The 17,419-nt window shown below is 35.7% G+C and overlaps 1 protein-coding gene across 4 annotated transcripts in view; it reads right to left on the bottom strand.

The window, feature by feature from the left end:
- The window catches only part of GABRA2 (gamma-aminobutyric acid type A receptor subunit alpha2), a 129,563-nt gene that overhangs the window by 52,325 nt on the left and 59,819 nt on the right, over positions 1 to 17,419 (bottom strand). For all 4 annotated transcript variants that reach the window (XM_008530918.2, XM_070612916.1, XM_070612917.1 and 1 more), the window contains 2 exons: positions 5,828 to 6,048; positions 3,800 to 3,882 (listed from right to left, as the gene is read on the bottom strand). In XM_008530918.2, the coding sequence (XP_008529140.1) occupies positions 3,800 to 3,882; positions 5,828 to 6,048 (304 nt within the window). The remainder of the gene's footprint in view (positions 1 to 3,799; positions 3,883 to 5,827; positions 6,049 to 17,419) is intronic.

Below are 17,419 nucleotides of genomic sequence, written 5' to 3'. Positions count from 1 at the left end.
GGATGCAGACCTCAGCAGAAGTGAGATGACTTTAGAACTGGAGGCCAGGCAGAATGGCTTGTCCTAGCCCGTCTCTGGCCCTGGCCTTTCCCTTGCACCCATCTGTCCTGATAGAGAACAGCTGACCTCTCCATGCAGGCAGAGTCTCTCCACAGTTGAATAAACAGACAAATCTTGCTATACTACTGACCTTTTGGAGAACTTCTACGCACTTTTGTTCAGGGGAATGTTTAGAAACATTAGTTAGTGCTGGCCCTTGAGCAACACTCAGCATCGCAGTCACATTGTCAATTGAGGGAGAGAAATGCCCAGCTGTCTCTGGTAATACCTCTCCCTCTAGCTCTCCAGGACACTGGAAAACTCATCTCATGTCCCTGCCATCTAGAAGTTTTCTAGTTTACTACTGTTGTGCTTGGGTGGTCCTGGTTCTTACCTTGATCTGAAGTCTTAGATCACAAATAAATTCCCACTCAGTCATCAGTAACAATAAAGTGAATGTTTATGAGTTTGTGTCTTATTCATTGTGTGGTGTTTTAATGGCATACTATGATGTCTGGTTTTCTGAATGTTGCTACCAAATGTTCATCAGTGAAATACTGTTTTTATTGACATGTGTTCACTTACATCCACAAGTAAATTATATTATGTGAAACAATTTTTGAAATGATTCTAAAAAAGTATATATGTATGTATATCTTCATATATGTATGTGTATATATATTACTAGCAGATATATTCACATAGTTTACATTTGAGTGAATTCCAGCTACTCTACGGTTTAAATTGTTATTAATTAATTTCAATTAATCATTGACGATTCTGCTGCTATGATTAATAAGTAACATTAGTAATGTGGATAACCAGCAATCCATTTGCAGGTCATCCAGCGGCTTATTTTGCTTTCTCCATGAATATATATCATGGCTTTCTCTTCAATAAAATTTCAAATGGTGCAGAACTTAATAAATCAAAAAAGACACATCACATGTGCCACTTTATATCAGAAGGCCTCACAATACTGAGTAGTTGTGAATCTTAATAAATTATGAAGTTTTTGTTTAAGTAAGTATAATAATCAACTTTTGAATTTTGAAGTTTACTTTTACACATAAATAAGGGAAAATGAAAGCCTACAAATGCAGTGACATTTTAAAGAAAGTGGTGAAACACTGATGGGCAGGGATTCTGTCTTCTTCATATCTACACTTTTCTCATGTGGTACAGTGCCTCACACAGAGAGAAAGTTCTCCATTCATTCTTGCCAGACTAATCAATAAACTCATAATATTTTATTTATGTTATTTACTGTTATAGAAGATGGAAATCTGGATAGGAGTCCAATAATATGTTAAAGAAAATGATGGATCTTTTCCCCCTGTCTTTTTGAAAAAGCCATCGTTGCATTCCATTAGTTAGGAAATGTTTTTCAGATTTTGGGTCTGTTGAGAGAAGACATGGCAGAAAGGATGCAAGGCAGATTGGAGGCACTCTCTGGTACACTAGCAAACATCCAAACCAGGAGGCCACTGCAAAGCTTCCCAGTAAAGTACAAAAGGAGAGAAGGTTTGTTTTACAAATGCATTATAAATTCCATCTCTAAATTAGGTTTTCATTAAATAATTTTATTTAATTCAGTTAAGTAACCCATTTTGAGTCATATTCTGCATTAAACATCAAATGCATAATGACTGATTCTTAATATTTGGTAACCAACAAAAATCCCCAAATCATTTCTAATCATGAATTTTTATCCAAAAATATAATTTGCAATTTCTTTGGGGCTAATGTACACAATATTCCTAGACTCCCATTCAGGAAGTTTTAAATAAGGCAAACAGCAAGGAAATATATAAAGATGTGAGGCAATAGGAATAAAACAAAACAAAATCAAATTCAGAACTGTAAATTTATAGAAAAGATGTTTCTTTTATTTGAGGACAACGATAAAGTTCCAAAAATTCCATCACTTGGGGGCAGACAAGACGGCTTTTAAGCGAGAGAGAAATAAATGACTAGAAGACAAAAATATGGCTGCTACTGCCAAAATATGTTGTGGCAACATTTTACAGTTTAGGTTTAGGTATGTAATACTCCATGCTGGTGTCCATACTTGTAACACTTACGCATCAAGCACCTACTATTGGCAAGGATAAACAAAAGGATATACAAATTGTTAATTCAATGTGTCAGAAAATAAACATGAATAAAACAAATAAAAAACAATTACTTAAACAGAGAATGCCTAACAACAAACTTTGTGTGTTGCTCAAATCACTTCTAGATATAGAAACCATATTGTCAAGCATGCAATATTCCACTACTCTGTGAATACACTATAAGGGATTTTTAAATTTTATTTAAGTTATTTTCAGGTGTATTTATTTCATAATCAGAATTGAGAAATCACATCATTTATGTTTGGTGTCTTAATGGCACTCACTTGTCCAGTGAAAAGTGTCTTTCCTTCTTACACCATCACAGCAGCTTGAATAAATCCCTTCTTTGGTATAAAGGCTTCTCAATGTTCCCTTTAATGTCACTTATGCAATGCAAATGAGTTTTTCTCTGCTGCATCTGCTGTAGTTTTCTCAGTATCATGTTTATGTTGTATAACATGATTGACTATCTTAAATAATTTTGGAAGAAATGCCAGTATTGCAGTGATGGTTTCCATGACAATAAAAGAAGGCTTTGTAGTTAAACAAAGAAAAGATTCTCAAAGAAAATTGAGAGCTGACACCTTTTGTAAGAATGAATGGAACAGAGTTGAACTTCTTATTCCACAAAACTACGGTCATGAAAATAATTAGAGAGTTTTGCATTCATATTAGTCATCATTTTTCCCTTTTCTTTCACTTGATACAGTCTGCAGGGAGAAGGCACACTATTCAGTGCTACATATTTTCAATCAGTTGGGAGAACTGCATTTCTGTTCAAGAGAATGAAAAGTCAAAAGATGCCCAGAATGGACAAAGACGGGAGTGCCAGAGAGAGTGAGGTTTCTGAAAAGGTCAGGCGATGGAACACACTCACACAAGAGAGAAGCTGCTTGGCTGTGCCCATGAATTTATCCTGAACCTGCCCTGAAGGCCTTGTGGGCCTAGGGAGATGATTTGACCTTCCTTCTTTTCAATTATTCCGGGAGAGTGAAAGCTTCTGCTTGACATACAAGATGTAACCTCAGTGACCTAAAGAATGGCCAAATGCGCAGAGCCTTTTCTGAAATATTCTATGTATACAAAAAGTGCCTGCATGTAGCAATCAGCTACGTCATCTCCTTCAAATTTATTTTAGGAAAAAAAATCCTTTCCGTTAGTTAGAAAGTAGAATGATAATTCTGTGCCTGCTTCTGTGCCTGCCATTTGCAACAGGGTGATTGCTACTTTAATAAACAATAGAATCTATCCTTTACAATTCATTCTTAGTCAACAAAAATGAAACAATTATTTTGCATTTTCAATGTGCCAGCACTTGGAAAAGAAGGTAAATGACATATTCATGACCTTCAAGGAGCTCCTGGCCTAGTTTTACACATGTACAAAAACACATAATGTTCTTTATTAGCAGTAAAGTAAGTGATAATTTAAACATCACGATTGCAATATAGTGATATTTGTGATTACAACAGGGCCAGCCAAGTAGTTCCTTGAGAGAAATAAGCATGTCTTTTACTTCTGTATCTTATTGGGCAAGCATTAAGCATTCCATAATATGGAAGAGAAACTATATAATTCAGCTGTGTTGCTGACTATCCCTGATATTATTGACCCAAAACATGTATCTTCATCCCCATACTTACAGCTTCCAAATTTCAGAGGACATGAATGAGCATCCATTGGAAAATCCTCCAAGTGCATGGGACATTCAGCTTGAACTGTAAGCCTAAAAGTCAAAATTCCACTCTTTGTTTAAGTAAATTGGCAAGTCAAGATAAATCACTCCTTACTGTTGTCAACAGAATTAATGATGAGGTGGGACCTTCTTTACAGCATCGTATTAGGCTAATCCACACTTAAATACATTTTTATTCTTTCACATTTAGATCATCCTTCCGAAGACATGAGCATATAAAAAGTCTGAGCTCAAGTAACAATATTTATTTATGAATATATTTTATGTAACCATTTTGTACTCTGGTTTGTTAAGTAAAGAAGTTATACATGCATCTTTGGAGGGCTATTTTCCCATTAATCTCACTATTAACATTTAAAATCTTAGAGAAAAAATGAAAAAAATCTCCATTGTTAAAAGAACGTCACCTTCCCCATCACGTCATCTACTATCTAGCAAAATTGATATGAGAATTCAATATTGGCTCACAGAAGCTCCCTTCAAAAACAGGTAAATTATGAATAAGCATTATGTACTGTATATAGATACATGGATATAAATATAGAAGTAGATATGGATACATATGTACATGTATCTCCTGGAAATATCTTGCTGCGTTTAGACTGTTGGCTATATTATGGACACAAGGTATGAATGCTAAATAAATACATTTTCTGTATCTACATGATCACAATAAAGGATAATCATAGGAAACTTGTTATAAAGTTATAAATGATTCCATTTCACACAAAGGCAAAGTGGATAAAACAGGTACTAAATTGAATTTAGAGAAGAACCTCTTATGATGAGCAAAGCAAATGTGGCCAACAGTTTAATTACAGCTTATATACTTCTAAGAGTATTTAAGCTGAACCGCAGCCAATATTTTCTACCACTTTGTGTATTCTCTGCCTATATTTTGTTTAAACTCAAAATTTCCAATCATTGTCTCAATCCACAGGAATGATCAAGGTGTAAAATCAACAGGGGTACTGCATCTGTATGGCAAGATTCAGAGGGAGAGGCAGAAGGAACAGCTTAGACTTCCATTGTAGGCAATGGTCATTCAGTAATGAGTCCTCAAGAGATTTTTCTTTAAAGACCAAGACTGTATTATTGACCCTTCTCAAATGTTTCACAATTAAAATCTACCACAACATTTCATATGAAATAACAATACATCAAATGCCTGGAACAAACACCGGTCTGTATATAAGGCTGATGGTTATCCATGCTTTAAAGTCTTTATTAAACATGCTAATTTTAGATTCTACATCATTTTATTAGATTTGTGTTTGTTTTCTTTGTTACATAAAACAAATAACTTATTTTAAAAGACTAATTCATGGGAATAGTTAGAATAGTTGTTATTAGAGTCCATACCTGTATATTCCTTTAGATAATTTTTTAAGGTTGAATCATATGAAATGCTACATGACACTTTTTGATTTACAAAATGGCAACTTCATATGATTCAATCTAATACATATGCTTATGGTATCCAATACTTGTGAGCCTTATTAAATAAAAACTATCACTCTGAATTTTAAAAATATCGTTTTCTTTAGGGTTGCTTCATAAGGAGGGTCAAATACTAAATTAAGTAAAAGCTTGCTTAAAAATCACTTAAATTTTTGATGGAAAATCTTATGAGACATTAAAAATAAACTTACATGCTGGTATAAAGAAAATTTTAAGTCACGCTATTAAACTGTGCTTAATTAAAATGTAGCGTGAAAAGTAAATCGACGAAAAGATCAATTCTTAATAGTTAAGGCAATTTTTAAGTTTTAACACACTAAGATGAGAGTCAAACTCATAAACACTATTTTATTTTTGCTTTTTTTAATATCCAAGCATTTACAAAGCATATTATGGTACTTCTAACCTGTTATGAAAATGTTCAATTTATGCTAATACTTCAACTAAGTTGGCCAGTTTTTTAATAAGGGATTTCTCAGCATTTAAATGCCACAAACCAAACCTAAAAACATACCTCATTGTGTACAGCAGAGTCCCATCATCCTGGATTCGAAGAAGCTTATTTGGCATTGTCATATTATGAGCTACCGATTTCTTCCCATTGTGAAAGAAGGTATCTGGAGTCCAGATTTTGCTAGCCATTAAATTGTTAAGTCGAAGGATGTTCATAGGACCTTTAAATTTTAATCGTTCATCTTTCCATTTTTGTCGAAAGAAAACATCTATTGTATATTCCTGAAATATAAAATAGGATTCTTTTGAAAATAATAAATTTTTTGGATACAAGAACACTATAAAATTCCAATAAAACTAATAAATAGTTTAAAAAAGAAAGCTATACTGAGAGAAGTAAATTTTGAATTAGAAAGATCATTCCTTAATCTTATAAATAAATGTTGCCACTTACAATGGGGAAAAGCATGTGTATTTACACAATTAGCTACATATTGTTATGAAAATGAAAGAATACATTCACGTTATCTGTTCTCTTTCGGTTGAACAAGATCTCAGTCAAACTGCTTGACTGCATCCCATGGTTTAGAACCACTCAGAGAGGAGGCAGGCTGGCGCAGGGTTTGAGTGGATTGTTTTAAGTCATTTATCTCAAGAAAGAATGAACAAGCAACCATCTCGGTAGCAAAAAAAGAAAAAGAAACAACTATCAAACACGCTGTCAGCTCTGCTCTGTATGAGTCATCATCTCCTGTTGCCAAAGAAACTGTAGAGTATCATATTTTTTTAATCCTAAAATATGTTAAGATACCATATTGTTAGCAGGAATGCATTAGAGGATGATGATTTTAATAAAGTTTATTTAATGAAATTACTTGTAATAAAAATACTTTAAGTTCTTAGAATACTTAAAACCCAAATATTTTGCAAATAAACTTCCTTAGCTTAAAATGTAGTTTTAAATATTCACACAGACCAGTTAGTGGTCAATTCCTCTACTGTCTTTCTCCCATACTTTATTAGCTGAATCTCTCTCCCTCTGATTCTCATTCCCCCGTCCCTCTCCCTCCTACCTTCCTTTCTCTCTCTATCTCTGTCTTTCTTAGGATAAGAGAATGTGTACATTTTAGACGAGATATACAAATCCACAACTGTGAATACTGAACAATCTATCAGATGTGAAATGTTTTGTCAATGCATGTTTGTGCAAACACTCACATGATAAATAATTAAAATATTCAATGACACACCTGAGATTGGAAATTCAGAAACTGTACTTTGGCCACAAAGCCACAATTATCAAACGTTTGAAAATAAATGCTTCAGCAATTAGCAATTGAACTCAACTAAAATTGCGTGTGTAAAAAAGGACAGATTAAAAATACCATATACTTATGAAAATATCAAACCATTTGTACAAATTCTAATCAAGTAAACGAAAATAATTGATCCCCAGTGATCTCTCAAAAATTAAATGGAAGAAGATAATAAGTATCAGCCACAGGTAATGGCAAACGAACAGGAAAGGAACAGTGTCTCTGGGCTATCCTCCTAATCCTCGGGAGAAAACTACATAATCAAATCCACCCTCACTCTCTGCAATTTAGTCATTGTTTTAAATGTTTCATTCCACAGAAATGGAATTCAATTAAAAAAAAACTAGATTAAGAGATAAGTCTTTGTATATAAGTTTTTGTGCAAGTGTTTCTTTCCAACTGTGGTTCCCTCGAATCCAAGCCAAGTGTGACTACATATGACATTTACTTTTCCAGGCAAACTGAATTTATTTTACAACTTTTTATAAAACTTCAAATTCAATTTTTCCATTTCTGTAAAATTATGATATGTTTTATCTGTCTCAGAAGCTATTGCTACGACAATCATTTCCTACAGACCTACCACATAGAGAGTAAGTTTCAGGTGATCGCTTTTAAAAATTGTTTTTCAGAATATCATTTGTTTCTGAGCATTCACAGTGTCCCAAATGTGCCCTACCAACCAATCCAGTGTGATCTTGGCCTTTTTCTCCCACCCCCAGCAGGCACAGTCATGTTACACTCTCGACAATTTTAACAATCCCCACTGCTTGCCATTCCTCAAACCCAGCAAGTTCCCTACCTGCCTGGAGCAAGAACTCTACTCACAACCACACTCCCAGTCCTTTGAACACCTGGAAAATACACAGTCAGCTCTCTCTGTGTCTTTATCACTCATAAAGCCATTACTGCAAGATCATATACTGCAATTATACATTTGATCCTCTGCCTCCCAACTAGCTTGCAAATCTTCAAGAAAAGGACTGTGGCTTTCATTTGTGTATTATTTTATTTTGTCTTTAGATATATAAGAGCATATAAAGAATATTACAAACACCTTGTAACCATCACAAGCAGAAATGTTGTCACAAATATCACTGAAGACTTCCCTCTCCTGTTTATCTCTCCTTAATCACATTCCCCTACTCTCTGAGGAAACAATTATCTTGAATTTAATGTTTATGATTCCCATACACATACTTAGACATTTACTATATATGTGTTCTGTGTCTCATTTTTAACATTTATAGAAATGGTACCACACTGTGCATATTTTTCTGACGCTTGGCTTTTTTAGTTACTTCTTGAGAGCTATTCATGGAAATACATGTAGTCCTTCTATTCATTTTTTCTCCCCCGAGGAAGATTAACCCTGCGCTAATTACTGTCAGTCCTCCTCTTTTTGCTGAGGAAGCCTGGCCCTGAGCTAACATCTGTGCCCATCTTCCTCTACTTTATATGTGGGATGCCTACCACAGCATGGCGTGCCAAGCGGTGCCATGTTGGCACCTGGGATCCGAACTGACAAACCCCGGGGCCGCCGAGAAGCGGAACGTGTGCACTTAACCGCTGTGCCACCGGGCCGGCCCCCCATTCTATTCATTTTTACTGCTATGTAGCAGCCCCTTGTAAGAATATTTCACAATCTTCAATTTTTTCCTTGATCTTGAATTTTTTTTCTTTTTCCAATTTGTCACTATTGTAAGTAATACTGCTATGAACATTCTTGTACAGCACTTTAGTACAAAGGTGTAAGAGTTAGTTTAAACCAGAGGTCAGGAAACTTTTTCCGTAAGGGGCAGTTAGTAAGCATTTTAGGCTTTGCAAGCCATATGGTCAGTACGACAACTACTCAACTCTGCTCTTGTGCAAAAGCTCCCAGAGACAATAGATAAATGAGTGAGAGTGGTATGTTCTAACAAATCTTTGTTCACAAGAATAGGCAGCTGACAGGATTTGGCCCTAGCATGCCCACCACTGCTCTAGAGTAAATTGATAGTAGGATTACCAGAAATTACCATATGTGCATCATAAAGAGAGAGGCTTGAGCAGAAGCAAGATAATTAGCTTAGAGCAGTAGTTTACAAAGTGTGTGGGTGCGTGGGGGGCATCTATTTGGGTGTAGGAAGAAAAATAATGGAACCTTTATTTTTATATAGAATTCTTATCTAAATATAAGAAGCAAATGAAGCTTTGCTAACAGATCATACGTGGAATGATACTGGCACTCTCACTACGTCCATAAGTAGATGACGGGCATGTATGTAAGGCATCCTATGGAAAGAGAATGAGCCACAACAGGGAATGGTCAAGTGATACCTCATTAATTTGCTGTCAGTGTACTGTGATTTGTACTCAGATGAGTTTGCAAGTTATAATATCTAGTTTCGATTAAACTAAATAGTGAAAATGACAAGTGGCTTCAAAAACTATTGCTAAATGACACCATGGATTGTATTCACCATGGGAATATCACTTCTATGCCTGATATGAGCTCTTCATTAGGCACATTAGGAATTATGAACTAATCAAGTCTAAAAAGAAATCTGCAAAAGCAAATTTACAATTATCAGTGAAGCTATTTAAAATGTGGTTTTACACCCATTGTGATAAGCTTCATCTGAAGCACACGTTGTACCTTGAAATGCTGGTTAATGACAGCATAAGGCCATTGCAAATACTAAGTTATTTTAAAAACGAAGCATCAAGAATATGAAGACAGACATCTAAAATTGGTGGATGGGTTTTAAAAAATTAGCAGGATGGTTCAATAACCAATAGCCAATGACACACTTCTTAAATTTGAATTTACATAACTTTTTCATCTACAACAGTCATCAAAATTAGTATTAAAATAATATGAATTTAGAATCAGACCTTTGGATTGCTATATTATAAAGTATTTAAGAAAGATATTTAAAAATAATAAAGCATATTTAACTATATTAATTGCTAAAGTATTATTATGAAGAGCAATCTTAAGTGAGAGCAAAATCTATTTAATTAATAAACATAATTATCCCTGAAATAACATGTATTTTAACTTCATCCCATTCCAATTTCTGCTTTAGTGCTTATGTTATAATATTTCAATATATAAATACAAAAGCATATAGATATAGATATATAAATACGTAAACAAATAGAGTTGATTCACTAGTTTTCATGGTTTTTAATGCTTTATAGACGAAACAGCAGGGAAAGGAGACATTTCAATCAAATAATATTTATTTCCTATCCACTAAGTACAACAGGATTTCCAAACAAATGATTTGCATCTGATTTCCATACATGTATATATAATGCACACTCTCAGTATTTGAAAAGAATATTCTTGAAAGTTTCCTTAAAATGTACCTGATGTTTTCCATGAGTATATCCTAATGTAGTAATTATTTGTGTATTACAAGAAAATTGCCAGAGAAGTACAAAACAATGCAACTGCTTCGTACAAACAAGACAGACCGATGAACTGAGATTCTAAAAGAAAGAAGTATCACCAAGATCAACTACAAAATCTCTCAGAGAATATACCAACAACTAAGAAGCAGATTTAGAAAGAAAGAAAAAAATTCACCAGCATATATCAGCACGCAGTTATCCTATGGCCTATGTATAGAAGATGTGAGGCTGACTGTTGGGTGAGACTAAAGAGTTAAAGAATCTATACACTTCAAGACTTGAAAAATTCTTTATAGAAAATTTAATCCAACTTCTGCTTTTTATTGATGGGATTATAGATAAATTCAGTGACATTCCTGTTTCCAAGCTTGTTAGGGGCAGAACCCAGAAAAGGATGCAGTTTCCAGTCCAATGTTTTTACTACCACTAAGTATTCCATAATTTGTATTGCAAACAATGAAATCACTCTCTATTACACAGCTTATTGTACAAACATGATTTCAAGGACAGTAACTTAGTGAAGACAGCATATTTTTTAGTGCCTGGCTACATTAATTATAAGTCATTGCTTGTAGCCAATTTCTGAAGAATTATATCTATCCACTAAAACATAATCAAATTGTAGGATTGCTCTTGGAGCGATTTCACATTTACATTGATTTACCAAGTATGTTTTAAAGTAAGAAAATTTATTTCATTATACCCTTTTTGCTAATAAAGGCTAGTCTCCTTTGAGTAAGTTCCAATCAGTGTATTTCTTCTATAACGAAGAAAAATGTGGTTTATGAAGCAGGTTTGTAGCAATTAAAGAAACAACACCCTTGGAATATACAAGAATAGTTAAGCTCAAACACTTTCAGTTGGTACTCAAAGGGGCATGAACAACAAATTAAGCCCAGTATTAGCATTGCAAAAAATTGCAAAAAGTGAGAAGCTTAAGAACAGATCAGCCAAGTGTCAATAAACCCAATTAGTATAAGATCATAAAAGCCTATTATGCAAAGATGCTCACACAAAGACAGACTGCAGAATACCACGGCAACTGTGTGATCCAACCGGGAGGTAGGTAAGATGGCTGGGCTTTCTTTTTGGAACTAGAGGTTGGGCAAGTTTCACAAACAAATTAGAAACTGATACTAAAGATTCAGATTCTAATAGTAGATTAGTAAAATATATCCAATCAAACTATTCAAAATGATTAATAGTTATAATATGTTAACTGCAATTCACTTTGATATAATTTATTTAAAATTCACAATAATCTTATTCAATATGCAAAAGTATCCCTATTTCATAGGTGGGGAATACTTCAGAAGCCATATTTATTTTAAAAGAAAGAGAGAAAGTGATATAATTTATTTAAAATTCACAATAATCTTATTCAATATGCAAAAGTATCCCTATTTCATAGGTGGGGAATACTTCAGAAGCCATATTTATTTTAAAAGAAAGAGAGAAAGCCAAAATTTAATCTCAAACCTTATGCTTCCTAACACCATGCTCTTTTTGTTACAGCATATATAAAAATAATCCTTGGAGGCAGGACATCAGAATGAAATTTCCTTCTTTTATAGACCAATAAATGGATGCTAGTCACGGATTATGAAAGGTTACAGGGAGAATTTAGCTGCAGAGCTGAGACTGGAGTTTTAGAATCTCTGTCAAAGTCTTCTTTCCACATTTAAAACTGACTCAAACACAAGATCGAAGGAAAAAATAATAAACTGAGTAATAAGAAGGAGCTGTAAAGAGCATGGGATCTTAAGTCAGGTAAACCAGAGTACTTGAGCTTGAGCAGGTTATTTAATTTCTGTTTATTTCAGTTGACTTATCTGCAGAATGGTGATAATAATAGAACTTACTTCATGTAAGGATGAAGTGAGATAATATGTCTCAAGTGCCTAGAAACAGTTTGGACATCAAGGAAGGTATGAATTACCTTCAAAGTATCCTTCTGCCCGCATTCCCCACACTCAACAAAAGGTGACCTGACAAGGGAGGGACACCCAGCAGCAAAAGGTCACAAAGTAAAGTGCCAGGGGCAGAGGCTGAGTAGGATGCCACAAGAGGTCCATTAAAGAATAAGCCACTCGTGTGTTTTGTGTTTTGGGCAACAAAGAGATCCCTGAGAAGAAATCGCAAGTGTGCCCCATGAGAGAGCCTGCTTTTATCTACCAGCCATACAAATGGCCAAGAGAGAACCACTAACAGAACAAACCAAGTAATAAGATATTTTTCCCCCTTTTCATAATCTCCCCTCTCCTTACCTCAATTCTGGAAGACCCAGACAGAGGAGAGGACAGGATCATGGCCTGTCACCCACTGTACATCCCTTAGCTGTGAACACGGCTGAGAAAAGGAGAGAAGATCTAAATGGCATAAGAGATTGATCTTTAAATTGGACAGAACCGGAGTCTTTGATATTTGAAAGTGAACAGAAAGCCACAGGATGCACCTGAGATACGGTCATGATGTGGGGAAAGAAGATGCAAAGAATGAGGTGTTGTTGAGTTTGGTCAGTTGAATTTCTAAAGCCTCTGGAATAGTCCAAACGTTTTCTCACGGCCTCCAAGGCCCTGCATAACATCTCCCTTCTTTACCTCTCTAGCCTACCACATGACAACTCTCCACCACATGACAACTCTCCACCACATACTCTGCCTACAGCAATACTGATATTGCAGGGTCTCTGGTGTGTCATGCTCCACCTCACTACCCTTATTCATCTCTGTTGCAGTCTCTCTTCCCTATCAATGCCTACATCTGGCCAACTTTTACTCCACAGGGAGAACAAGGACCATGACCACCTTCTTCCATGCTATATCACGAGCATCTAATAAACTGCCTAGAACATGGGAAATTAATAATAATCAGTCCATGAATGAATGAATGAGAGGAGTCCTTGGAAAATAAACGTTCTAACAGGAATTCTGGGCAACAGAGCTTGACTACTAGATTAGGAGAAAGGCATCAGTAGAGGCAGATGGTGGAAAAGCTCTTAGATATCTTTTGCAGTCACCTGAATGCAACACTCTAATTCTTAAATTCGCAAGTGTTAAGTGTGTCTGTATAACTATATTAAACTAATCACAGTAGGAATTTCTTGTGTATAATAGGTATATTTTAAAGAATCTTGACACATATCATAAAGGACCAGACCATAACAAGTTCTCTGCTAACAGAGATCTACTTGTTTTAAAGTTTTATTTAGGGGTGCTTTTATGGCTTTTGGGGGGCAATTGGCTATAAAGCCCTTCATGATCTGGCTCTGATTTATTTTCTAGCCTCATTTCGCCCCAAATCCCTAAGAGCATTCTAGGTTCCAGTCACACTGAACTTTTACATTGCACTAAACTCAACAAACTCTTTCAATTTCTGCTAAAACATTCTTCCTGTTACGTGGCTCACCCATCCTTATTTGTCCACCTCAGCTATTTTCTTTTCACGGAGACCTTATCAGATAGAGATATCCTCTACCCACATCCCCTCTGCTACCATATTAATCCATAAATACTTCAAAAGGAATCATGGTCACAGCGTTTTGAAATGGATGATTTTTCTTAGCTGTCGCCCCACAACACTGTAAACAACTTGAGGCCAAACATTGGTTATACTTAAGTATTCAGCTCCTGACACTGTGACAGACAGAGTACGTCCTGAGAAATCTTGTTGAAATGAACAAATACAACTCATGCCTTCCAGTAGCTCAGGCTGCAGTAAAGAAGAAAGACATGTAAAGATTTTTATAAGCCAGTGTGCAAAGCCATAAAAATATGTGAATACCATGTGGTGGCGCACAAGGACAAGAAGGACTGACTCTACTTGGAGTAGCCTAGGAAAACATCAGAGAAGATGAAATTTGAGCTTGGCCTCGAATAAATGAAAGATCCCCAATTGTCAGAGGAGGAAAGCATAACAAGAACAGGGAAAAACATCTGCAAGGCCAGAGAGTTGTTAAAGATGATGGCATGTTCAGAGAACAGTGGGAAGTTTAACGCAATCTTTAAAAATAAAAGCCTCATGGAGAGTTAGAATGCCTTACAGCTACTGCCCTCTGTCTCACCTCCCATCCTCAACCACGTTGCTTAAAAATGTTGCCTCCACTCTTTCTCCATTTCCTCACCTCCCACAAGCCTCAACCCACTGCAATCTGGCTGCTTTTACCACGCTCAGCAAATACCTCCTTGTTCTTAATCTAATGACAAATTCTCTTCTCGGCCTTATAATATATGACTCTGTTGTTCTCTCCCTACTTTTGCAATGCTCTCCTGCACTGACATTAAAACCATGTTCTCCTGGTATTGTGGGAAACCATTAGGAAAATCTTCATCGTGGGATCTGAGACCTTCTGTGTTTGCCAACAATCCATGTGTAATGGTATCTCCTGGAAAATGTATGGCAGTAACATCAAGAGATAATATCTATTATTCTTAATCAAGGCAAACAAGTTCTGCGCGGCTTTCCCCAAAAGACAGGTTCCACCCTTGCAGCCTGGGGAAAGAACATGCAATCTCTGCAATTTTTATTTTAAAAGTCACTTTGTGTTCAGAAGTTATAGTAGTTGTTTGCTATTTCGTTTATACAAAAGAATGAGTGGGAGGGGGTAAGGAATGGCCCCCTCTCAAGGAAGCCAAGAGAGCTATGACTGGCTGTAGTTGGTTCCTACAACCCTCCCTCCTGCAGGAAGGTAATGGATGGAGTCAAACTAGTCAAACTGCCTTTATCTGCACTCTTTTCTGGAACTGTTACCCCATTCTCCAGGTGAAGTTTTACTGTGGGCAAAACCTACGGGTTCTTCCCATTACCAAATAAATTATAGCAACTTCAGTATACAGAATCCTACCTTGACAGAGGGCTGTCAGTGATACAGATAATCTGACTACTGAATCTCATTCATTGCATGTGATAAGGAATAAAAGGTAGTGGCCTCTGACTTCTGTGGCTACAGATCAAAGCAGAGTCTAGCTCAGAGAAGGGAATCACCCTGCATTTTGACAGACATCCATGGTTGCTCCTTCTCAGTCTCCTCTGCCTTTTTTTTATCCTCTTGAATTCTAGAGTTTCTGTGAAAGTATGATGACCATTTTACTCTCATTTCTTTCCCTGAACCAATTTTATGTATGCCCATGGTTTTTAACTACTATCAGATGGCTCCGAAAATCAACTGCACTCTCAGCCCTTCTCTTGAGCTCCAGACCTGTCTGCTACCCAGACATCTCCAAATAAATCTCTCACAGAAATCCCAATTCACTATGTCTGAAACATAAATACTCTTCTCCTAAACACCAAAACAAAAGTAAAAACTTTTCTTCCTGTATTTCACATCCCAGTAAATTGTACCACCATCCACCCAATCTCCTAAACCTTCATCCTCAACTTCTCCCTTCAATCCCTATATCCAACAGACCACCAAGTCTTATGAATTCCACCACATGGAGGTCTTTTAAATCTCTTCAGTTCTTTCCATCTTCACTACCACTACCCTGGTCCAGTCCACAATCATTTCTTGCCTGGAATGCAACTGCTTTCAAACTAGTTTTTCCTTTCCTCATCCACTAATACAAATTACCGGAATGCAGAAAATCAAGCTCTGTCCCATCCCTTCTACAGAACCCCTACCCTCCACCAATCCTAAAATGGCCTTTTGCTGCCCTCAGCATAAAGTCAAATACTTTAACCTGTTAAGATGCAGACTGTCATGCCCCACAACTAGAAATTATGATTCCGCAAATCATAGTAGGAGCCCAAGAAATAATTGTTTTAATAAATAACTCCCGGTGATTCCAATACAAGTGTTCATGAATCCCATTTTGAGGAACATTATTAAAAACCTAAGAGGATGCCGAAAAATATTGTCTGAATAAATGAATATTCCTCAAGTCTAATTCATATCCTTCCAAAATATCAATTGATAATCAACTTCTTCATGCTAGCTTTAAAGTAAGTAAACATTATTACGTTACTTTTGATATACAATACTTGCCATGTTTGTAGCAGTTTTCCTTATCTAGTTACATTTAATAATGACAATTTCTGATGAGCTAACAAATAAATCCAGTGTCGATTTTTGAACAAATATTGAGATTTCATAACTCTCTAAACCTCCCTATGATGTTAATTACCAAACTACATAACATCCCGATAGCTTCTGCACTCTATGTTTTCATAAGATGGAAAAGTATTAACCAAGGGGACCTATATGATTAATAAAACAAGGTCACCACTTACCTGACTGCCTATTTCTTAACAGTATAAGGGTAAACTCTGGATCAGAAATTTTGAGATGACTTCAAAGTTTTCCTTGTTCAAGTTCTAACCCTAACACTTAGCACTGCAAGAGACAATCATTTGAGCTGAGGTTCCTTGTCTAGGCTTGGTAGCAATACCATTTACGCTTGAAGAATATGCATACACAGTGAAAACATTTACTAATATGGGAAAAGCCATCCATCCTATATAGAAACCAAGGAAAGAAAAAAAACAAAAGACAGAAGAGTGAGCTATAAATTACTAAAATGTACATGCCTACTACAAACTTTTTCAACTGTCAGCTACTAGTACATTCAAAAGTATAATTACCTATTTACTCATGAATTTTTGAAAGTTGAAATAAAAGACTTTTAAACTTAATTGCAGACACTGTAATTAGAATCTTTCATTATAATTTAGATCTGCAACTTTCTTTGGACAATTACACTGGTTAATAATTCTGGGACAGCAGTGTGTGCATGTATGTGTGTGTGTCTGTGTTCTTTTGGTTCTTAATTCTTTTTGCTATGCCTCTTTTTCCTCTCAGGCTAATGTCACAACAAATCTACATCACTGATCTGAACAGGAGGACTTAGGGGTTGAGGTCTTGCTACTGAGTATGCACACTGCATAGAAATAAGAGTGTTATCACCTAGGCTACTAAAAGTGAAATTAAACTTATTCTT

Source organism: Equus przewalskii, chromosome 3, assembly GCF_037783145.1.
Source record: "Equus przewalskii isolate Varuska chromosome 3, EquPr2, whole genome shotgun sequence".
Lineage (NCBI taxonomy): Eukaryota > Metazoa > Chordata > Mammalia > Perissodactyla > Equidae > Equus > Equus przewalskii.
This window is presented reverse-complemented; position numbering and strand designations above follow the sequence as displayed.